The following is a 19721-nucleotide window of genomic DNA, read 5'->3' as shown; positions in this document are numbered from 1 at the left end:
TACTGAGGTTATATTTGCCAGGAGCTCTCCAAAACCGTTTTCATAATATCCAAACAGTGGCCTGTGGCACTGAACAAATCTTAAATCCTGTGTTAAGAGATGGTTCAACTACAGTTCTGTATTGTTGCAACAGAAACTTCACATAGCAATGGCATTTGTACTATTTCTAAAAGGAGAGTAATTCAGCAATTTATTCACAGCCAGCTAACTTAGGCTTTTTTCTGTCTTGAGGGAGAATAATTGATTTGTACAATTGCAACTCAATGAGATACTCATGATCATTATCATTTTCCTGAATGCAATCAGTTGGCTGAAGTGAACAAAAGTGATACATTTTTCCAGTGTTTTCCACAATTGAATGGTAATAAGTTTGACACCCTTTACAGAAAGTGTATTTAGTTCAAAGGCAGTTTTTTTGTGGGGAATTTCACAGCCCCCCTAGAGAAAGCTCTGCTCCTGAGTCCACTGAGTTCTCAGTCCAAGAATGCTTGAGCCTGAAACAAGTGGAATATTAACTACAAAGCAGGACTTTGTAACACAGACGTGAATCTGTTTCATTTTGATCTGGTTACCTTGAGAACAACCCTGTTTTCTTTTTCACCTTTTGCAGGAAGATGTTTTGTTCATGTGCTTTGCAGACGCTGACTCAGCATTAAGGTCCACATTAGATAACAGTAGTGCTTTGTTTATCAGGTTGGCACTCAGTTAAGGTTTATTGGCCAACTCAGCTGTGCAGTGACTGTAGCTCTTCTAAACGCTCAGACAGTCATGGCTCTCCTGTCCTTCCTTACGCCCGTCCTAGCGGTGATCCTGTGCCTGGTGGTAGGTTTCATGCTGGTGAAATCTCAGAAGACTGAGGCCAACTCCACAGCCAAGGGCAAAAATAAAAGGGCGTCAAAGTCGGACTTCAGACCGTGGGTGGATCAGGACTTACAGGATGATACAGAGATCACAACTGGTGGAAGAGGTGAGAGTTAAGCTGGGACATGTTTGGGCTGAATTTTTTCTTTGCTGGCTGTAAGTCGACTGATAGAGCTGCAAGTGTTACGCAACAGGAGGCCTTGTAACTTTGCTTACACTTTATAACATTTTAAGCACTTTTCAGTAGTTTTTCGTATTTTTTTTTATTTTTTTTTATTAAAAGGGTGTTAGTTTTTGGTTGCATTCAAAAGATATCTTGAGGAATAATGATACTTTTATGAGACCTCACCAAATGAAGATGAACCTGAATTACTGATCAGGCATGGAAGGAAGCTGTCCCACAATCTTTTATTTAAGGAAACATTATAAACAAGATTTGTATTCTTGTGTTCGGTCAGAGAAAACAATTGTGTCTGATGTAACTAGCAAAACAGAAAATTATTCATGCCGTTGTAAAAAATAGCATATAATTTTCTTTCAACAGTCAGGATTTCTTTCATATAACTTTACTTACACAAAGCAATTTTGAGTATCAAAAGCTTCCCACAGGTTACTGTTTTTGCCCATGTTTGTTCCTTCTTAGATGATGACGAGTGGGTGGACAGTAATGAGGAGGAGGATCTTGCACATGTGCCCTACTCACCACCTTGTTACTGCGAGGAGACAATGCTGCAGAGATCCAAGAGTTTTTACATCTTGATGAACCAGCGAAGGTCTGTACGATTCATCAGTCCAGCGCCAGTCCCAAGAGAAGTCATCGATCATGTTATTCTCACTGCAGGCAAGAAATCTTTTCATAAGCAAATTTAAATTTATTTTACACATATGGAGCAAAAGATATAATTATGTCTGGAAGCTTTTTATTTTTTCCCCCTTTCTTGTGTATTTACTCATCTACCTGTGGTTCCTCTTTTTTAGGTACTGCACCTAGTGGAGCACACACAGAGCCCTGGACGTTTGTTGTGGTGTCAGATCCAGAGACAAAGCATCAAATTAGGCTGATAGTGGAGGAGGAAGAAGAGATGAACTACCGCCAGAGGATGGGGGATAAGTGGGTTCAAGATTTGGCTAAATTAAGGTAAACATCTTCCATAGTCTAATTTCTGGTAACATTAGATTCCCAAACTTCTTTCTAGTTGTTTTGTTCTCAGTAAAGCCTGTTTACAGCTTGAAATTAAATATTTGTTTTTCAGAACAAATTGGATTAAGGAGTATTTAGATGTTGCTCCATACCTGATCCTCATCTTTAAACAGACCTATGGGATTCTACCAAACGGCAAGAAAAGGACACACTATTACAATGAAATCAGTGTCTCCATATCCTGTGGAATCCTGCTGGCTGCCTTACAGGTATGCAATAAGCCCATGAGATAATTCCCTGGGAGGTTTAGGTTAAACTCTGATATGCAGATCGACCCAAACTCATCAAAAATGAATTTAACTGAACTTTTTTTTTTGTTTTATCAAATGTCTTCTCACATCAGACAAAGCATCTGAGTTTCTTTTTTCTTTATATTTGCCTCTTAGAACGTGGGTCTTGTTACAGTGACGACTACACCCCTCAACTGTGGCCCTCAGCTCAGGCTCCTCCTTAAGCGTCCAGCTAACGAAAAGCTGCTGATGCTTCTTCCTGTAGGTTATCCTGCTTCTGATGCCACAGTGCCAGACTTAAAACGCAAGCAGCTGGATGATATTATAGTGCACATCTAAACACATCAGTTGCAGAGAAAAAAAAGAAAACAAAAAGAAAAATCAGAATACATTTTTTTCCAAAAAAAAAAAAAAAAAAGAAAAACTGCTACCAACATCAGCCAAGAATTAAATGCTGTTTCATTTTTAAGTTGGTGTTCACTGCATATATTTGTTTTAATTCACATAATAATGCCTGAAATTCATAATTTTTTATTCTTTTAAAGGCACAAACAGCTGTGATGAGGTCTTTAGATCTGCACAAATTTATATGTGTTTTATCTTGCTGTATATTGTCACTCTTTGAAAAATATCTTAGAATCAAACCATGATATTGTTGTTTTTTTTCTTTTGTTTTTCTTTTATCAATAAAGCAATCATGCTGGGATTTTTCTGCCCATTTTACACTGAGTCTGGATTGGATTTTTGTTGACCCTGACACTCATATTGCCTCTTACCCTAAAAATATTCACCTTGTCTTTGACAGTTTATTACTTAAAAATATGAACACACTTAGTTTCTGTGAAACAAGTTTCCTTATTTTGATTTGTTTTTTTTTTTTATAGGCTACAGATTCATTATTTAGATAAAATGGCTACTATGACTGATGTATAAATCACAAAGAACGCCATATTTAAGATTATTACTGTATTTTGCTGATAAATTAGTCACAGATGAGACTTAATATTTCATTTTATGTGTCCATATATATATATATATATATATATATATATATATATATATATATATATATATATATATATATATATATATATATATATATATATGTGTGTGTGTGTGTGTGTGTGTGTGTGTGTGTGTGTGTGTGTTTAATCTTTCATTAGTTTATTTATTCATTTGTTTATTTAGTATTTGAAGGTTTATCAACTATATTTTAATATACAAGTTAGGTACTATGAATTAGTTATTATTAAAGAGTCCTGAAAATATAATGAATTTAACTGGCATTTGAAAAGAAAACTGGTAGTTTATTTAAATATCCTTCATCGGTCAAATGTAAAACTTCCATTATCCCATGTTTTTTTTTCAGTTCTATCTCTAGTGCCACCACTAGAGGTCAGTGTAATCTCTACCAGGCGTTGGGAACCCAACAGAAGAAGCAGAGAAACCACATTGCGCAGGCGTACACCACGTACACCCGATGCATCGAGCTTTCTTGGCTGGATGCTAGTTGCTAGCTAACGGTCTGTCAAGTGTTACACATTGGGTCTGAAGGGGGAAGCGTAGCGGTGGGGAAGAAGAGCGACCCAAGCGCCGCTACGAAATGGCCGGGCAACAGTTCCAGTATGATGACAGCGGCAACACCTTTTTCTATTTCCTAACGTCCTTCGTCGGACTCATTGTGATCCCGGCTACATATTATCTCTGGCCGCGGGATCAGAATGTTGGTAAGGCCTGGCTCAGCGCTAACTTAGCTAACGAACTATCCTAAGCTAGTAGAACATAAAGTGTTTTGCTAACATATTGGCTTGTAAATTATCACCAGCTGGTGTGTTGTTACTCTGCATCTGGGAGCACAATCCCACAGTCAAAGACATCGATGTACCATTATGTCAGTGGAAGATGATGTCCACGCCTGTTATACTATTCAAAGCTTAATTGAAAACCAATTGATTCCCGATAAGTTTTCCTCAGAAACCTTTAGCTATCTAAGTCTAAGTTTTGGCTAGTTAAACTGATGCTCCAACATCCAAAACCAGCGTCACTCTCACGGGTTCTCAAGTTTGCCCTTGTGCTTTTTAGATCTCATTCTGATATGTTCTTATCATGATGCTGCTTTCTGTACCTTAGTCCAGCAAAGCTGACTTAAATGGTCTGGTGAAATGAATAATCGCTATTAGTTATTAATCAAAATGTCCGTTATATTAATATAGTTTGATGTTCCAGATTATATCATAAGATTCAACTTAACTGAAGTTGTCATTCATATTGCTCAAATAGTCCTGATTTGTCAGTAACCCCTCTGTCTTTCCTCTGTCCAGAACAACTGCGTCTCAAGAGCCTTCGAAGGGTACATGGCAGGTGTCTGTGGTATCGGCTCCGGCTTATGAAGTCACAACAGAGCATAGTCCCAACACTAAAGTGAGTCCAGTCAACCTGAACTCTTTGCTTGTTTTGCGGTATTGTGTAAATGTGCATGATTACACCAACTACTCATAGAGTTTCAACTGGATTTCTCTGAGAAAGCTCACTCTTCCCTTTGTAGTTGGAGCAGTAATAAGATGTTGGCGCTCTTGTTTGAGTTGGACAGGCCATGGTCCACATAATGTATTCAGACTCAGGTTTACGTGTATCTTTGAGGAAGAGTGCTTCAGTTCAAGATAGAGGGTCCAAATAACCCCTTTATCTTGCCTTCATGTGTCATCCTTGCTATAAACATGCTGTTGCACAGCCTTACATGTCTTTCAACATCTCCAACTTTTCTCAGAGCTTTTTATTCTCTGTGTGGTTTATAACAGCTTTTCAGCTGTTTGTCTTCATACGCCCCCTGTCCACTCTCAGTCTGTGACCACACCAGCTTCCGCTGTTTACAATCCAAAATAAAACATAAATCCCCCTCTTGCAGGGCTGCATTTGAGAGTGAAGCTGGTTAAAAAAAAAAAAAAAGAAAATGCACAGCATGATTATCAGGATGGTTGAATCAAAACAGCTGCTTCTCAAAATCTTAGCATCTGTTTCCCCCTAACAACCTCATCATTGCGATAGTTATTGTAGGAATACATCCTGTATCTTTTCAGTTGAGCTACTCAGACAACTGAGGCTAGTGAAATGTTGTCATGGCAACAGATGCTCCAGCACAGGCCACTCTTTATTTATTTTATGTTAATGTCATGGAAACATGTTCAATTTTCTTGTATAAATACCAAACAGTATATTAACTTGCCCTTCTGTTTGTATACAGTGGATTGAGATGGTCTTGCTTACAGATTACGAAAAAAATGATTGATTGTGTCTTAAAATGTTGTATGACAGGTTTCCAGATAGGTGTGATTGCAAGCCACGGTGTGAAAATCTTTCTATAAAAAGAGACACGATTGCTAGATTGAGATTTTTCCCCTCTTTGTGTGTGTAAATGATTTCAGGAAAGCAGCCTTGCTGTTTGGGTGGGCTGTGTTCCTACTTCTAGCCTACAAGGTGTCCAAGTTGGACAGAGAGTACCAAGAATACAATCCATATGAAGTCCTCAACTTGGACCCGGTAAAGAGATTGTCACAGATGTCCTGATATGTTATTTTTCTTTCTTTTTTTTCTTTATGAAGTTATATCAAGATATACTAACCATATTTTACTTAAGATTTTAATGTTATAATCTTTTTACGCTTCTGATAAGTTTTCTTTAAGATGAACCTTATTACATCTGTATAATGTATCATATGATGCACGCTGTGGTCAATAGTTGCTTTAATTTTATTTGTTTTTCTCCAGGGTGCATCGCTTGCAGAAATTAAGAAGCAATACCGTATACTGTTGCTGAAGTTCCACCCTGACAAAGGTGGTGATGAGGCCACATTCCTGAAAATTACCAAAGCCTATGCTGCGTAAGAATCATTTTGCTTTGGGGTTTAAACTAGTCAGCAAGATTTTACTCATGGATGATTTTTGGCTGCTTCCAAAAGGTTTGCATTTGTAATGAATTTATAAACATTTTTGTCCTCTTCTGCAGTCTAACCAATGAACAGTCGCGACAGAACTGGGAAATACATGGTAACCCAGATGGTCCAGGCGGTGAGTAAAGCTCTGTGTGTTGACATACCTGCTGTCATCATAATGCTGAGTCAGACGTTTGTTTGCATAAACGTGTTAAACACTAAGACATTAATTGACAACATCAGCAACTCATTCGTTCTCATGATAGCTGATGTAAATCAGTAAAATTGGTTTTTACTGCGAGACTCCTTTATACACGTTTATTGACTATTGAACATCTTAATACTTTAATGTGTTACTTTCTAAGATAATGCAATTAGAAATCTTTCCAGTTGCATCAAGTGACTTTTATTTCCCTACATAATATGGTAATGTGTTTGTGGAGAAAGACTGCAGTGTGTGTACAGTACAAGAGGGGGATTTTTTGTGTTGAGTCAATGTCTCTTTCTAGCCACCAGCTTTGGTATTGCCCTGCCTGCCTGGATTGTTGACCAGAAGAACTCAATGCTGGTACACATTTACTAATTTAAGTCATTGTTGCTTTAACTGCTTGTGATTGGCTCTGAGCTATTCAAATATGACACTGTATAAGCAACCCAAAGACCTGCTTGTTTAGGATTCATATTCATGCTATTGTAGGTCAAATTTAAATCTCACTCTCCTCTGATGGCTGGGTTTTCCTTTTGTAGGTGTTGTTGGTGTATGGACTTGCCTTCATGGTTATCCTTCCTGTTGTTGTGGTAAGTTTTTACAATGATTTAATTCAAACTGGGTTTTCTATGGTCTTAACAAATAGAGGTCATCTCTCACTTTAGATCCTTTGTTCCTCAGATTTACTTATTTTTTTTCCCCCTCCTCCAATCTTCAGGGTACATGGTGGTACCGCTCAATTCGGTACAGTGGAGATCAAATCCTCATCAATACCACTCAGCTCTTCATGCATTTCATGTACAAGACACCAAACATGAACATGAAACGTGAGTTTCCTCTTGGCTCTCTGTAGCTTTCTACGTTGGAGTACACACGCGTTTGATGTGATTATCAAGATTGTAATGATTTTACTTTTACAGGCTGTATTACTTTAGTAGAAATGGGTGTTTTTTTGTTTTTCTGATCCTTCAGGATTAACCATGGTGTTAACTGCAGCATTTGAATTCGACCCTCGCAGCAATAAAGAAGCCACAATAAGACCCACAGACAACATCGAAGTGCCACAGGTATAAACATCATTCCGATGTGTTAACTGGTTCATTGCAGATGCAGTGTTACTCTGTGAAGCTGAAACACTTGCGAGTTAAGAACAGCAGTTCTAATTTTAAGATTCCTCATTTCTTCATCCTTTCTTGAGGAAATGACTTCTTGAGGAATTAAAACACATTTACTCTGACCCCGCTGGATCAAATGTTCTGAGAAACAATGATTACTCATCATTGAAGCTTTTTATGTCATATAATGGGAACAGGAAACACGGTTATTGAGGAAAAAATCTACATTTTTTACTCTGATTTATTATTTTCCTGTTAGACTCTTGGAGTATGTGTCAGACTTAATTTGCTTATCAACTTAAAGACCCAAAGACTCTTTCCTGTCTTTCTTGCAGTTGATTCGTGAATTAGGAAATATCAATGTGAAGAAGAAGGAACCTCCGTTCTGTTACCCTTACAGTTTGAAAGCCAGGGTGTTGGTGCTTTCCCACCTGGCCCGCATGGAGGTGTCAGAGGAGTTGGAGGAAGGTAAGACTGAAATTTATACAATTTAGTTTTTATAGCTCATTCCTTTTTCAGTTGAAACAATTCCTAAAATTGAAGTTGGAGACGTTATTTTCTCCATGTATTAAATTATCATTGTTATGCTTCACTTTGATTTATCTAAACAAAATATTAATAGATACATTTCATTTTCCACATGTGTGTGTGCATATGTGAGAGGTTCATTAATTCATATGGGAATCTATGTAATATTTAATAAGTGTGCAAAACCAGCATCATTTTTTTTATTTTTTCTCCAAAAATAGCCTCAAAGTTTGAAAATGATTTGTGGTGAGTTGCAGAAGAGTGAGCACACTATGTGCAAGGAAGGTGGGAATCATGAAGGAGCGAACAGGCTACCAGACCAGAACTAGGGTTCTGTTGGCCTTATAAGCTTTACATAATTCCCACTTCCTGCTCTGCATCAGATCAATTTCTTCTTAATTTAATCAGATCAAAACCCCTCCTGCTTTTAGCTTAGCTTGTGCTTGCATGGCGTATACTGGACTGACCTAAAGTGACTCAGAATGAAGAAACAACAAAGAACACCATTATGTGTTGATTTTTTTTTATTTTTTCTTTCAGAAGATTTTGTCCCACAACATTGAGAATAATATGAACGTTTTACCACTTTATCTGAGATTCTCTGCTTTAAAAGAATCACACATGAAACCTATAGTTTAGTTAAATCCAAAGTGCTGTGATTATTTACTCACCCTCTTGTCAGCTGCATTGGATTTAGATGTTGATATAATGCAATGTCTGTCAGGATCTTCAAAATATTGATTCTAAAATAGCAAAAGCTGCAGAGAGCTGGTGCTTCAGACTTCAATATATTGGCTGCAAACACATTTCTATGCTATCGGTTTTTTTCAATGTTTATATTCCTGTGTAGAGATGATGTCCATATTCAGCTGGCTAGTTATTTTTCTTTTTTTTTTTATTTATTTTGAACTTTGACTTCCATAAGGGTGAATCAGTAATGGTAGTTTAACAACAATGCTATCTTTAAAAAGATTTAGAATTGAATAATGCTTCTTTATTCAGATTTTAACAGGATGTAAATGTGATTTTTCAAAACCTGTTTTGTGTGATTTTTGTTCCAGATCAGAGGTTTGTGGTGAGGAAGAGTCCAGCTCTCCTCCAGGAGATGATCAATGTGGGCTGTCAGCTGACCATGATGGCCAACAGCAGAGGAGGTACACACACGTTGTTGCTTCGAACTGCTACTCCCCTCTCCCCTTCAGTGCTGTAAACATCATGATGCCTCTCTCCAGGTTTCCACGCTCCTCGACTGGTTACCATCGAGAACTGTATGAAGCTGACACAGATGCTGGTGCAGGGCCTGCAGGAGTCCAAGTCACCACTGCTGCAACTGCCTCATTTTGAGGAGGAGCATCTCCGCTACTGCATTTCTAAGAAGGTATGTTCAGAGTGTGTGCACTAAGGCTAAAACTCTTTAATTCAGTTCAATATTTGATTAGTTGTGTGAGATAATATTTCAACTGATTTGATCAGAAGTGGAAAAGTGAATGTAGAAATGACATTTTCCTTTTTTTTTTTTTTTTTTACTTCAATACTTATGATACATGCAGTGGTAAAAAAAAAAAAAAACATGATTTGCCTTCAGATTTGAATAATTTCTGCTTGATGAACATGATCTATGTAATAGAACAAGTAAAAGTTATAGCTGCCTTTTTGGGAAATGACATAAAATACACATTTAGCATTTAAGGACTTTACTGACAAAGTAAGAAATTCACCACTTTTATTGATTTCTAAGTGGTAGGATATTTAAAAAAGTTCCCAGTTGCCTTCAGACATACCAATACGCTGATAATATCCTGTTGTTTGCTACAAATATGGAGAATACTTGCAGGCAAAACCCTTCTGGAACGAATCGCCTTATCAAAACAGTGACTGTCCTAGTTATATGATGTAATAGACATGAATTGTTTGGTGATTAACAGGTAATAAATTCTTTTCCTGCCATCTTCATCTTGTCATTTTTTAGTATAAGGTGCGAACCCTGCAGGACCTGGTGAGTCTGAAGGACTCAGACAGACGCAACATGCTGCGTTTCCTGGGTGAGGAGAAGTATGATGAGGTCATGGCTGTGCTGGGCAGCTTTCCTCACATCATCATGGAGACCAAACTTCAGGGTGAGTCCTTCAAGAAAGAGACACCCTTTGTGTGGAGACCCTAGTCTGCGCCTCTGTGTCTGTACTACTCTATTTTTGTGTTTCTGTGGTTGGGCGGGTTGGCTGATGAACTAGGTGATAGATAAATGCTTTTTTTTAACAGCGTGCGGTTAGAAAGTCATTGCAAAAGTCTACACATTTGAACTTGTGAACATGGTTTTGATTATATTACTTTTTTCTCTCTGTGTGCCTTTGCAGTTCTTGATGATGAGGACAGTAATAACATCACCGTGGGCTCAATTGTCACAGTGACTGTCACGTTAACCAGAAAGCGGATGTCAGTAAGTATTGAATCTGAATGCTGACGTAATTTGACATTTCAGTAATTTACTACAAAGATATTTCTTTTGAGCATGAAAGAAATTTATTTATCCAGGTTCTTTGTATGCCCACTAGAGTGTGCTGTTTACTTTTTTTATTGTTGGAAAGTATCGCTGAACTTCTCATTCATTTACTGTTTATGTAGGATATGTTTGAAAAAGAGCAGGAGGCATTACCATGTCAAGGAGAAGAAGCGGCTCATACAGAGGAAGCAGTGAGGACAACACACACACACACACACAAAAAATACTCGGATCAGTCACAGTTTAGAAATGTCATAGTACATGGTTTCTTTTTTTTGTTTGTTTTGCATAAAGCAAGCAGACACGAGTAAAGCCAAAACCAAAGTGTGGCAGAACAAAAATAAAGGGGCTAAGAAGACAGCCAAGTCCAAGAAGAAAAAATTAACCAAGAAGAAGGCAACTCCCGCTCCTGCCAAAACCAAGCAGGCTAATGGCAACGTGGCAGGAAATGTAAGAATCCTGTCTTATTACTTGCTGGGTGACTCATTTAAACACATTGAATGTCACTGCTCATATGTATTTGTAAATGTTTGTCTCTCAGGAAATTGAGAAACTGACATCATCAACATCAGCACCAGCAAAGGAGGAAGAAGACGAAGGCTCAGACAAAGGCAGCGAGTCAGAAGAGGGTGAAGCCAACAAGGATTCTCCCAGTGAGAGAGACGAAGACAGCGACAAACAGAGTGACACAGAGGTGGATGAGATGGCTGGTGATGATGAGGAGGTAAGGGAACTTTTTATGGCTGCACGAATCAAAAAATTTTTAAACTGCTCAGTAGGTAACCCTTGCCCTGAAAATAAAAGGTCAGGACACACTGCTTGCACTCAACTTAACCCACCTCTTTCCAACCCATCAGGAGTGGGAGGCGTTGCAGCAGAGCATCCAACGCCGTGAGCGTGCACTGCTAGAAACCAAGTCAAAGATCACACATCCGGCCTACAGCCTTTACTTCCCCGAAGAGAAGCAAGAGTGGTGGTGGCTCTACATTGCGGACCGCCGAGACCAGACCCTCGTCTCCATGCCCTACCACGTCTGCACACTAAAAGACACAGAGGAGGTGGGACTATACTTGTTTTAGGGTTTCACAAAGAAAATGTTCTGCATGTTTTAATGAATATTTTGATTCTTTAAAATGCCACAAAGGCAAAAGATAAAATCCATCATCCCACATATTTTTTAAATTACATGGACTTTTCCACCAACAATCTCACAGCATTACAATATTAACAGTTTGCAGTGATGTGCTGAAAATGATTCATTCTAACAATCTGTTGAATATCAATATAAGCTTCTCTTTTCAGATTTTTGCAGTTGCAGTTTTACATATTTTCTTTGTGCTATATTAAAATACCAAGATGGTATTCTGTGGGTTGTAAAGTAATCCATCATACGAAGGTCTTAAGTTATTGTCTGTACACATTGCTTGTTTCTTGTGCAGTATAACCCTTCACAAATCTTGTTGCTAGGCAACCCTTTGGACTTGTCATTATTCCCTCAGAGTTTTTTGTATGTGTTCTTATTTTTGCACACATTTTCAAAATTCTCCAGTAACAGCACAGATTGACAGAAAGGTAAAAGCTTAATGAGAGCCCTGTGTAAGTCTGCATGACCAGCTGTCACTAGTTCGAAGGAACGTAATCTAGATGAGGTGCCACACCCCCGTTTTCATGCTTGATGGGTCACAGCGTCTCAAGTAGCCTGTCGCTTTTAACAGTTTCCTGTGCTGTTTGTGTTGTGTGACTGCTTACATGCTGCCTGTGTGGCAGAGGTGCTTTTATAAAGGTGAAAAGACTGCATTATCAATAAGAAATGGCAATTAATGGCAGCTATGTTTATCAGTCATTCTCCGATCTCACGCTGAATAATTAGTCTCATTGTGTAGATAATGAGATATTTACTTAATGTAATTGCACAATGTAGTAATCATAGCCTGAGGTAGCCTTGGTCTAGTATTTACAGTTGGGCCCTGTCATCATGTGTTGGTTAACTTGTGATTACCTATCTCACTGCACCCTTGTGCTGAGAGGTGATTTGTAGGGGTGAGCTTGTTGAATGCCACCATGTTTCTTTATAAGTGGACAATTATTTTTGTTATTAGAAAGCTACAGTGTGGTATCACAATATGATTTAATCCAACACTACAATGAAACAATGATGAGCCAACAGAGATGTGTTTTGTAACAGAAAGGAGAATATGCCTGTGCAGTATAACAATATATCTCCCAGCAGCTTCTGCCATATTTCTTTATTGACAAGTTAATTATTTCCTCTAATTAACAGTTAAGAACAAATACTTGAGAAATGCTTTATTGGAAATGCATGTCCCATAATTGAAACTCATTAGAAGAAAAGTGTAACTGCTCATGCACAGCTGAGTAAGCCTGTGATTGTCAAAGATTTTTATGAAATGAAAGGAGCTTTGGGCCGTGTCTGTTGGCATGCCTGTATTGTGGCTCCAGACAAGAATTGCTGGTGTTAGTGTTCATGAGGATGAAATCTTTAAAAGTTGCAGCTGTACTCAGGAGGGAGGTAAATGTGTTCCATCTCTCCAATGATTGCTGCAGTGATTGCCCTAATTAAACATGACAGCATTAAAAATGTGGCTTTGAAAAATATAAAATACACGGTGTAAAGACGGCTACATAATATCACACCCTGTGGATGGTGTCCAAGGAAAAAAAAAAACTTGCTTGTCTGTCTTCGGTACAAATAGGAAAATTTTAACTTTGTTAAATGCAATGAAAAGAAGCCCTGTGATCATTGGGAGTATCTTGTCTGACTTGAATCTAATAGAACATTTTTTTGTTATGAATAATGTTGAGAAACCCGTTCTTTTGCTCAACTCCACACTCCTTTACCAGACATTTACCAGATCTTCAGCCCAGTTATGTCTCTCTGTAATAGTTCAAGTCGGTATGCTGTGTGATGCCTACAAGAACCAGGAGAAGTTAAATATCCATTGGATTTTTTTACATGGATCAGTGTGCGTTTGAGCTTCTGAGGTGGTTAAAATTAAACTCCTTTTATCATCAGTTGGGTTGTTTGAAATGAAACTCAAACATCTGGCATGTGTAACCTCTGCATCTTCGCTGACGGCAGAAATACCAGAAAAAAGTTGTGCTTCAACAAACCAGCTAAATTAGAAAGAGCACAAAGATGACACAGAGGTCTGCCATTCTTGTTGTGTTGAGTGCGCAAGTTCAGGATGACATGAAATATGTCATCATCGCCAAAAGATTCAACTTCCAGTTTACACTAACACGACTTGCCCTGCGTTTCAAGAAAATTTCAACTGGAAGCTGTTGTCAAATCTTTGCGATTTTGTCCACCCAAAACTCTGTTACTGTGCATACGAGAGCCAGAAACCAACCAAACTTTTGTATTTTACTGTCTCAGCGACGTGATGTAAACAGGGCCTTAGTATGCACATTCCAGGAGCTGTCATTTTCCTAGAGCATCCTTAGACTGAGAAACTGCACTTCACTTTTCTTTTTTTTTTTCTTTATTTACCCAAATCCTGGGAATCACATGACAGCTGCACTTTGTGTTAAAGCACCACATTACATGCCAGAAACTGGATATCAACATGCTGGCATGTTTTGAACATGCACCATGAAAGAGTCGGCAAAGAAATCCAAGATGACATTTTTGGAGGCAAGGAAAAGAAAGCGGAACCATGACAGAGCAAGAGATGAGACAAGAGGCAAATTTGCACTTACTTGAAGAAAGAGCTCCAACCAGTTCATTAGTGTTTCATAAAAGATAACTTAATTTGGACCGATGGTGTGTTTGAGTTTATTTACATACTAAGTTAAAAGTTAAATATTTATTTATTTATTTATATATTTCTTAAAAAAAATGAATCTCACAAAGTATGCACTAACTTTTCCTGCAAGAAAAATAAATAACTGGGAGAATTTGGTCAGGTTAAATAAAGGGAATATGCTTGTGTTTTTCAGGTGGAGCTCAAATTTCCTGCCCCTTCCAAAACAGGCAACTACCAGTACTCTGTTATCCTCCGTTCTGATTCCTACCTGGGACTGGACCAGATCAAACCACTTAAGGTGACCAGAAATGTGTTTGTTTGTGATTTTCAAGTGATTTTTTTCCCCCACTTGCTGTAAAATGATGCTGCGCTACAGTTCTTCAGCCATGTTCAGTGTTGCCAGCTTAGTGATTTTAGTGTTATGTTTAGAGAGTTTTCAGACTCCTTTAGTGATTCTTTTTTTTTTTTTTTTTTTTTTTTTTTTTAAATAAGTAACTACTGAGCTGTCTAGAGACTTTTTTCTAGTGTTTGTAGTCTTTTGGAGAATCATGTGAAAGCGTGTATGTTTACTCTGTTCCAGGGCTACTCAGTTTGGTCGTATAAGAGCTGCAATCCAGCGGGTTTTCATTGTGTTCCTGCTTAAACACACCTGAATCAAATTAAATGGAGCCTATCACAATGACTCATTCATTTGAGTCAGGTGTGTTGGAGCAGGGATACATGGAAATCCTGCTCGATTGCAGCCCTTGTAGGACTGAAATGAGTAGCGGGTTGTGCCCCAGGTCCCCCTCCCCCAGCTTACAGTCAGGTATCGATGCCTATTAATGAAGAGTGTGAACGAAAACTCTTAAAAAGTTAAAAGTACTCTAACATGTTGTAGACTCTTGATTAGAGAACAGCCAGAGCTGTTAGAGTGAAGTACAGTTGTGTTCAAAATAATAGCAGTCAGGTTAAAAAATTGAGTTAAGCCCAAGGTCCTTATAATAGTTTTTATTTCCATGCATTGGTAACACTGCACATTATATTCTAAATCAAAACATGAAGAAAAAGCAGACATTTCTTTAATTATGTTACAGAAAATGAAGAAAAATGAACATTGGGCTGTTCAAAAAAATAGCAGTGTCTGCATTTTACTTTACAAACTCAAATATTTACTGTATGAAATGAAAAATATCCAGGATTCAGCATTCCTATGAATCACTAAACTAATATTTAGTTGTATAGCCACAGTTTCTGAGAACCGCTTCACATCTGTGTTGCATGGAGTCAACCAACTTCTGGCATCTGTCAACAGGGATTCCAACCCAGGATAATTTGACAACGTCCCATAATTCCTTTGCATTTCTTGGTTTTGCCTCAGAAACAGCATTTTTAATGTCACCCCACAAGTTTTCTATCGGATTAAGGTCCGGGGATTGGGCTGGCCACTCCATGACTTTAATTTTGTTGTTCTGGAACCAAGCTGCTGCTCGCTTACTGGTGTGTTTGGGGTCGTTGTCTTGTTGAAACACCCATTTCAAGGGCATTTCCTCTTCAGCATAAGGCAACATGACCTCTTCAAGTATTTTGATGTATCCAAACTGATCCATGATCCCTGGTATGCGATAAATAGGCCCGACACCATAGTAAGAGAAACATCCCCAGATCATGATGCTTGCACCACCATGCTTCACTGTCTTCAGAGTGTACTGTGGCTTGAATTCAGTGTTTGGGGGTTGTCTGACAAACTGTCTGCGGCCCTTAGACCCAAAGAGAACAATCTTACTCTCATCCGTCCACAAAATGTTTCTCCATTTCTCTTTTGGCCAGCCAATGTGTTCTTTGGCAAATTGTATCCTCTTCAGCACATGTCTTTTTTGTAACAGTGGGACTTTGCGGGGGCTTCTTGCCGATAGATTAGCTTCACACAGGCGTCTTCTAATTGTCACAGTACTCACAGGTAACTTCAGACTGTCTTTGATCATCCTGGAGCTGATCATTGGCTGAGTTTTCACCATTCTGGCTATTCTTCGATCCATTCGAATGGTAGTCTTCCGTTTTCTTCCACGTGTCTCTGGTTTTGCTTTCCATTTTAAAGCATTGGAGATCATTTTAGCCGAGCAGCCCATCATTTTCTGCACTTCTTTATACGTTTTCCCTTCATTAATCAACTTTTTTATCAAAGTACGCTTTTCTTCTGAACAATGTCTGGAACGACCCATTTTTCTCAGGTTTTCAGAGAGAAATGCATGAGCAACATGTGCTGGCTTCATCCTTAAATAAGGGCCACCTGATTGACACCTGTTTTCAATCACAGATTGAATGACTTCACTAATTGAAATCCACACTGCTATTATTTGGAACAAGCCCCTTCAATTCATTATTCAATTACACAAACTCAGGAGCATGCATATCATGAATGTTGGCTCTGTTGGTTTTCTAAGACCCCACTACAGCAACTGGTAGATTATTTGCCATGCAGTAATATAATTTCTACCAAAAACAGGTTATTCATGTTGGACTGCTATTATTTTGAACACAACTGTACTTACAATGGCACTTTCACTTTAGGTCTGTTTAATTTTGGCCAGGGATGTTTTCTATTTCTTTTTCTACTGTTTTGAATTGAAATGCAATTAAAAATGCAAAAATGTTTCAGTTGCAGAGGCTACTGAATATAATTTTATTTATGTTATTTATTCTTCACAAAGTACTCTGCAATGACAGTATTTACAGTGATGCACCTTTAATTCAGCATGTTTTGATGATGCCTGGAAAAAAGATTGTAGAGGTCCAAAAGTTACCTGTTGAATTTTAAACTGCCGCTATAAAATGCGCCAGTATGCTGCACTAAAAACGTCTGTCTTGTTTTTTCCCAGCTGGAAGTCCACGAGGCGAAGGCCATGCTGGACAACCATCCACAGTGGGACATCCCTGACACGGAGGAGGAGGACGAGGAGCAGGAAGACAGCGACGGCATCGAGGAAAGTGACGACGACGATGATGAAGACAACGACTGAATGCGTTAGACGTACACACTCAGCCCCCCACCTTCTCACCCCCTTCCCTTTCTTTCTCAGACTGGCCACCCATCCACTAGTGACGAGGAACAGCGCAGTCATGCCTGCCACAAACAAACAAACACACAATAAAATCACTGGGAGGAGTTTCTACTCACAAAGCCCTCAACCATCCCACCTTTACAATATCATGAACTGTGACCCCTCCCCTGTTTTCCTCTTTTTTACAGAGACTTTTCATTCACTTTCCGCTGCTGGTGGAAAAGAATTCTGTGAATACTAACCGGCCTGGGTGTGTGTGTGTGTGTGGGTGTGCATGTGAGTGTGTGTATGTGTAATGTAGTATGTCTTTGTACAGGTATGAAAGATGGACACACTGTGGACTGGAGGACCTATTATATTATGGGCTCTTTTTTTTTTTAATTGATTGGGAGAGTGGATGTAAATTGGCTAATTCCATTTCCAAGATTAACACAAACAACCGACCTCCGTATGGAAATCATACCATCACTATCGCTCCTGCTTTTAAAATCACTCTGCTCCGATGTTTTCCACACCAATGATACTTTCTAGTGTACACTTATTCTGCACAAGTTTGAGCTTGAGCACTCTTCTTTTTGGAAGTTTTGAGTCAACTTTTAGGATGGTTTCTTCTCTTGCACAGATTATTATTAATTTCCTTTTTGTCATCTTTTTTTCTGTTACACCTGCCTTTCACTTGTACTTCCTGTATAATGAAGGAAATGTCAACAGAGAGATGATTACAAAGTGGTCCCGTTAATGATGCCTGTTCTGCCCCTGTGACTTGTATGTTTTAACCATTGGTGGATTTACAACATGAATTGAGACCTGGAGTGTAGCTTGGGGCGACAAGAGAACTTGCAGTGTTAAAATATGATTGACTTGTGAATACTCTTCATTTAATACATAAAATTTATGAGTGTTCAGTCCTTTTAAGAGGCTAAGATCCATTTATTTTCAGGTTTTTTTTTCTCTTTTTAAACAATTGTAGCACATTCCAGTGTATACTTTTTGTCCAAAAAAGGCCTTATGAATACTGAAACTGAAATACTACAACACACAAGTCCTTGGGTGCCATGCACCAGTGGTTGCTTGGAAAGCATATATATATATATACATATATATATATATATATATATATATAAATTTCTTTTGTTTTTGTTTGGTAAAAACTGAAGTGTTTGCTTCCATTTAGAGTTTGTGTTTTCATAGTAATCTATAGCTTCTCAATCATGGGGATACATATCATTCGTCTTGCCATCCGAAAACATTCAGTGTGAACAGTCATTTTGCAGTTTTATGTGAAAATTGACTGTTTTGGGGATTTGAGTAATTGATCCCTGCCAAACATGATGTTTGCAATCTGAGAACTATCCTGAACAAAGACCTGTTGAAAATAAGTAGTTGTGTGAGACTAAGCAGACTTTCTCAAGCACCTTTTCTTCCTAATCGTCATCAGAACAGGCTTAATTTTGTGATGGAAATTTATTTTTCCATCAGAAAAATGCAAAGTTGTTCTGGGTGAGCAAAAATCTTACCTCCCTTAGATTTAAAGTTTTTTTTTCTTTTTTGTTTTATTAAGAAGTAGTTAAATGTAACACAAGTTTTGTTTTGTTGCGTTCTAACCTTGATTTTTACATGTTAGATTATTGGGAGGGGGGGTTCAGAGCTTCCTTGTGTAGCTCTGTGGGATCTCACTGTGTCAATGACTCTATAGTTTGAGATTTTACATCAATACGTAACCTTTCATGATGAATTTCTGTACAGTTAATTTTCTTGCAGCGCATAATGTTAGTGGGAGAGATTCAAGTTTGAATATTTGAGGGCATGCTCTCCCAACAATGTGCACACTCATTTAAACTATACCCTCCTGTACCTGTTCAGAGCAGGTATGTGCTAATGTTAACATTCTGAGTATTATGGCTCTGCAATAGAATGTAGCATCAGCGATTAATGCTGTGTGGGGAAAAAAAAACAGATAACTGCAGTGAGGTGAGATACCACACCATCTCTCCCATGACCGACCTTATCCAGGTGATTGGCCAGCCGGCCGCCTCAGTTTGGACAAGCAACTACCCAAATGACTATCGATCTGCCACTTTTGTTTACAAAGGAACTGTCATTGTAAATGGAAACAATATATTATTTGTATTTAAAATCATTTCAAATAAAAACTTTTAAATGAAGTGGCCTATTTTGTTTTCACTTTATTGCAAAGTATGATTGGCAGCCTGAGTTAGTTACTGATGTATTACAGTTAAAGAGGTGATCTCATGACAAAAGGGAACCAAAGTTTGTGAAAATGAACAGTTATTTACTTTGGATAATCCTACATTGCATGACTTTAATTACTGCTTCATAA

At 38.3% G+C, this 19721-nt stretch overlaps 2 protein-coding genes across 2 annotated transcripts; both read left to right on the top strand.

Moving 5' to 3' along the window:
• Window positions 1-657: 657 nt before the first annotated feature.
• Window positions 658-3017, top strand: iyd (iodotyrosine deiodinase). The gene is made up of 6 exons (XM_041976626.1): window positions 658-967; window positions 1505-1702; window positions 1840-1999; window positions 2115-2271; window positions 2449-2674; window positions 2821-3017. The coding sequence occupies exons 1-5, from the start codon at window positions 769-771 to the stop codon at window positions 2629-2631; spliced, it is 897 nt and encodes a 298-aa protein (XP_041832560.1). The 5' UTR covers window positions 658-768; the 3' UTR covers window positions 2632-2674; window positions 2821-3017.
• Window positions 3018-3756: 739 nt separating this feature from the next.
• sec63 (SEC63 homolog, protein translocation regulator) lies at window positions 3757-19545 on the top strand. The gene is made up of 20 exons (XM_041975270.1): window positions 3757-4019; window positions 4614-4713; window positions 5715-5829; window positions 6058-6170; window positions 6296-6357; window positions 6731-6789; window positions 6969-7019; window positions 7148-7256; window positions 7402-7496; window positions 7880-8012; window positions 9134-9226; window positions 9305-9450; window positions 10042-10189; window positions 10427-10509; window positions 10695-10763; window positions 10867-11022; window positions 11114-11296; window positions 11430-11630; window positions 14533-14637; window positions 17198-19545. Exons 1-20 carry the CDS (start codon window positions 3896-3898, stop codon window positions 17336-17338), a joined length of 2286 nt encoding a protein of 761 aa, XP_041831204.1. The 5' UTR covers window positions 3757-3895; the 3' UTR covers window positions 17339-19545.
• Window positions 19546-19721: the final 176 nt, after the last annotated feature.

The sequence above is a fragment of the Melanotaenia boesemani genome, chromosome 22, assembly GCF_017639745.1.
Source record: "Melanotaenia boesemani isolate fMelBoe1 chromosome 22, fMelBoe1.pri, whole genome shotgun sequence".
In the NCBI taxonomy this organism is placed as follows: domain Eukaryota; kingdom Metazoa; phylum Chordata; class Actinopteri; order Atheriniformes; family Melanotaeniidae; genus Melanotaenia; species Melanotaenia boesemani.
Note: the sequence above shows the minus strand (reverse complement) of the source record. Positions and strands in the feature narration are given on the sequence as shown.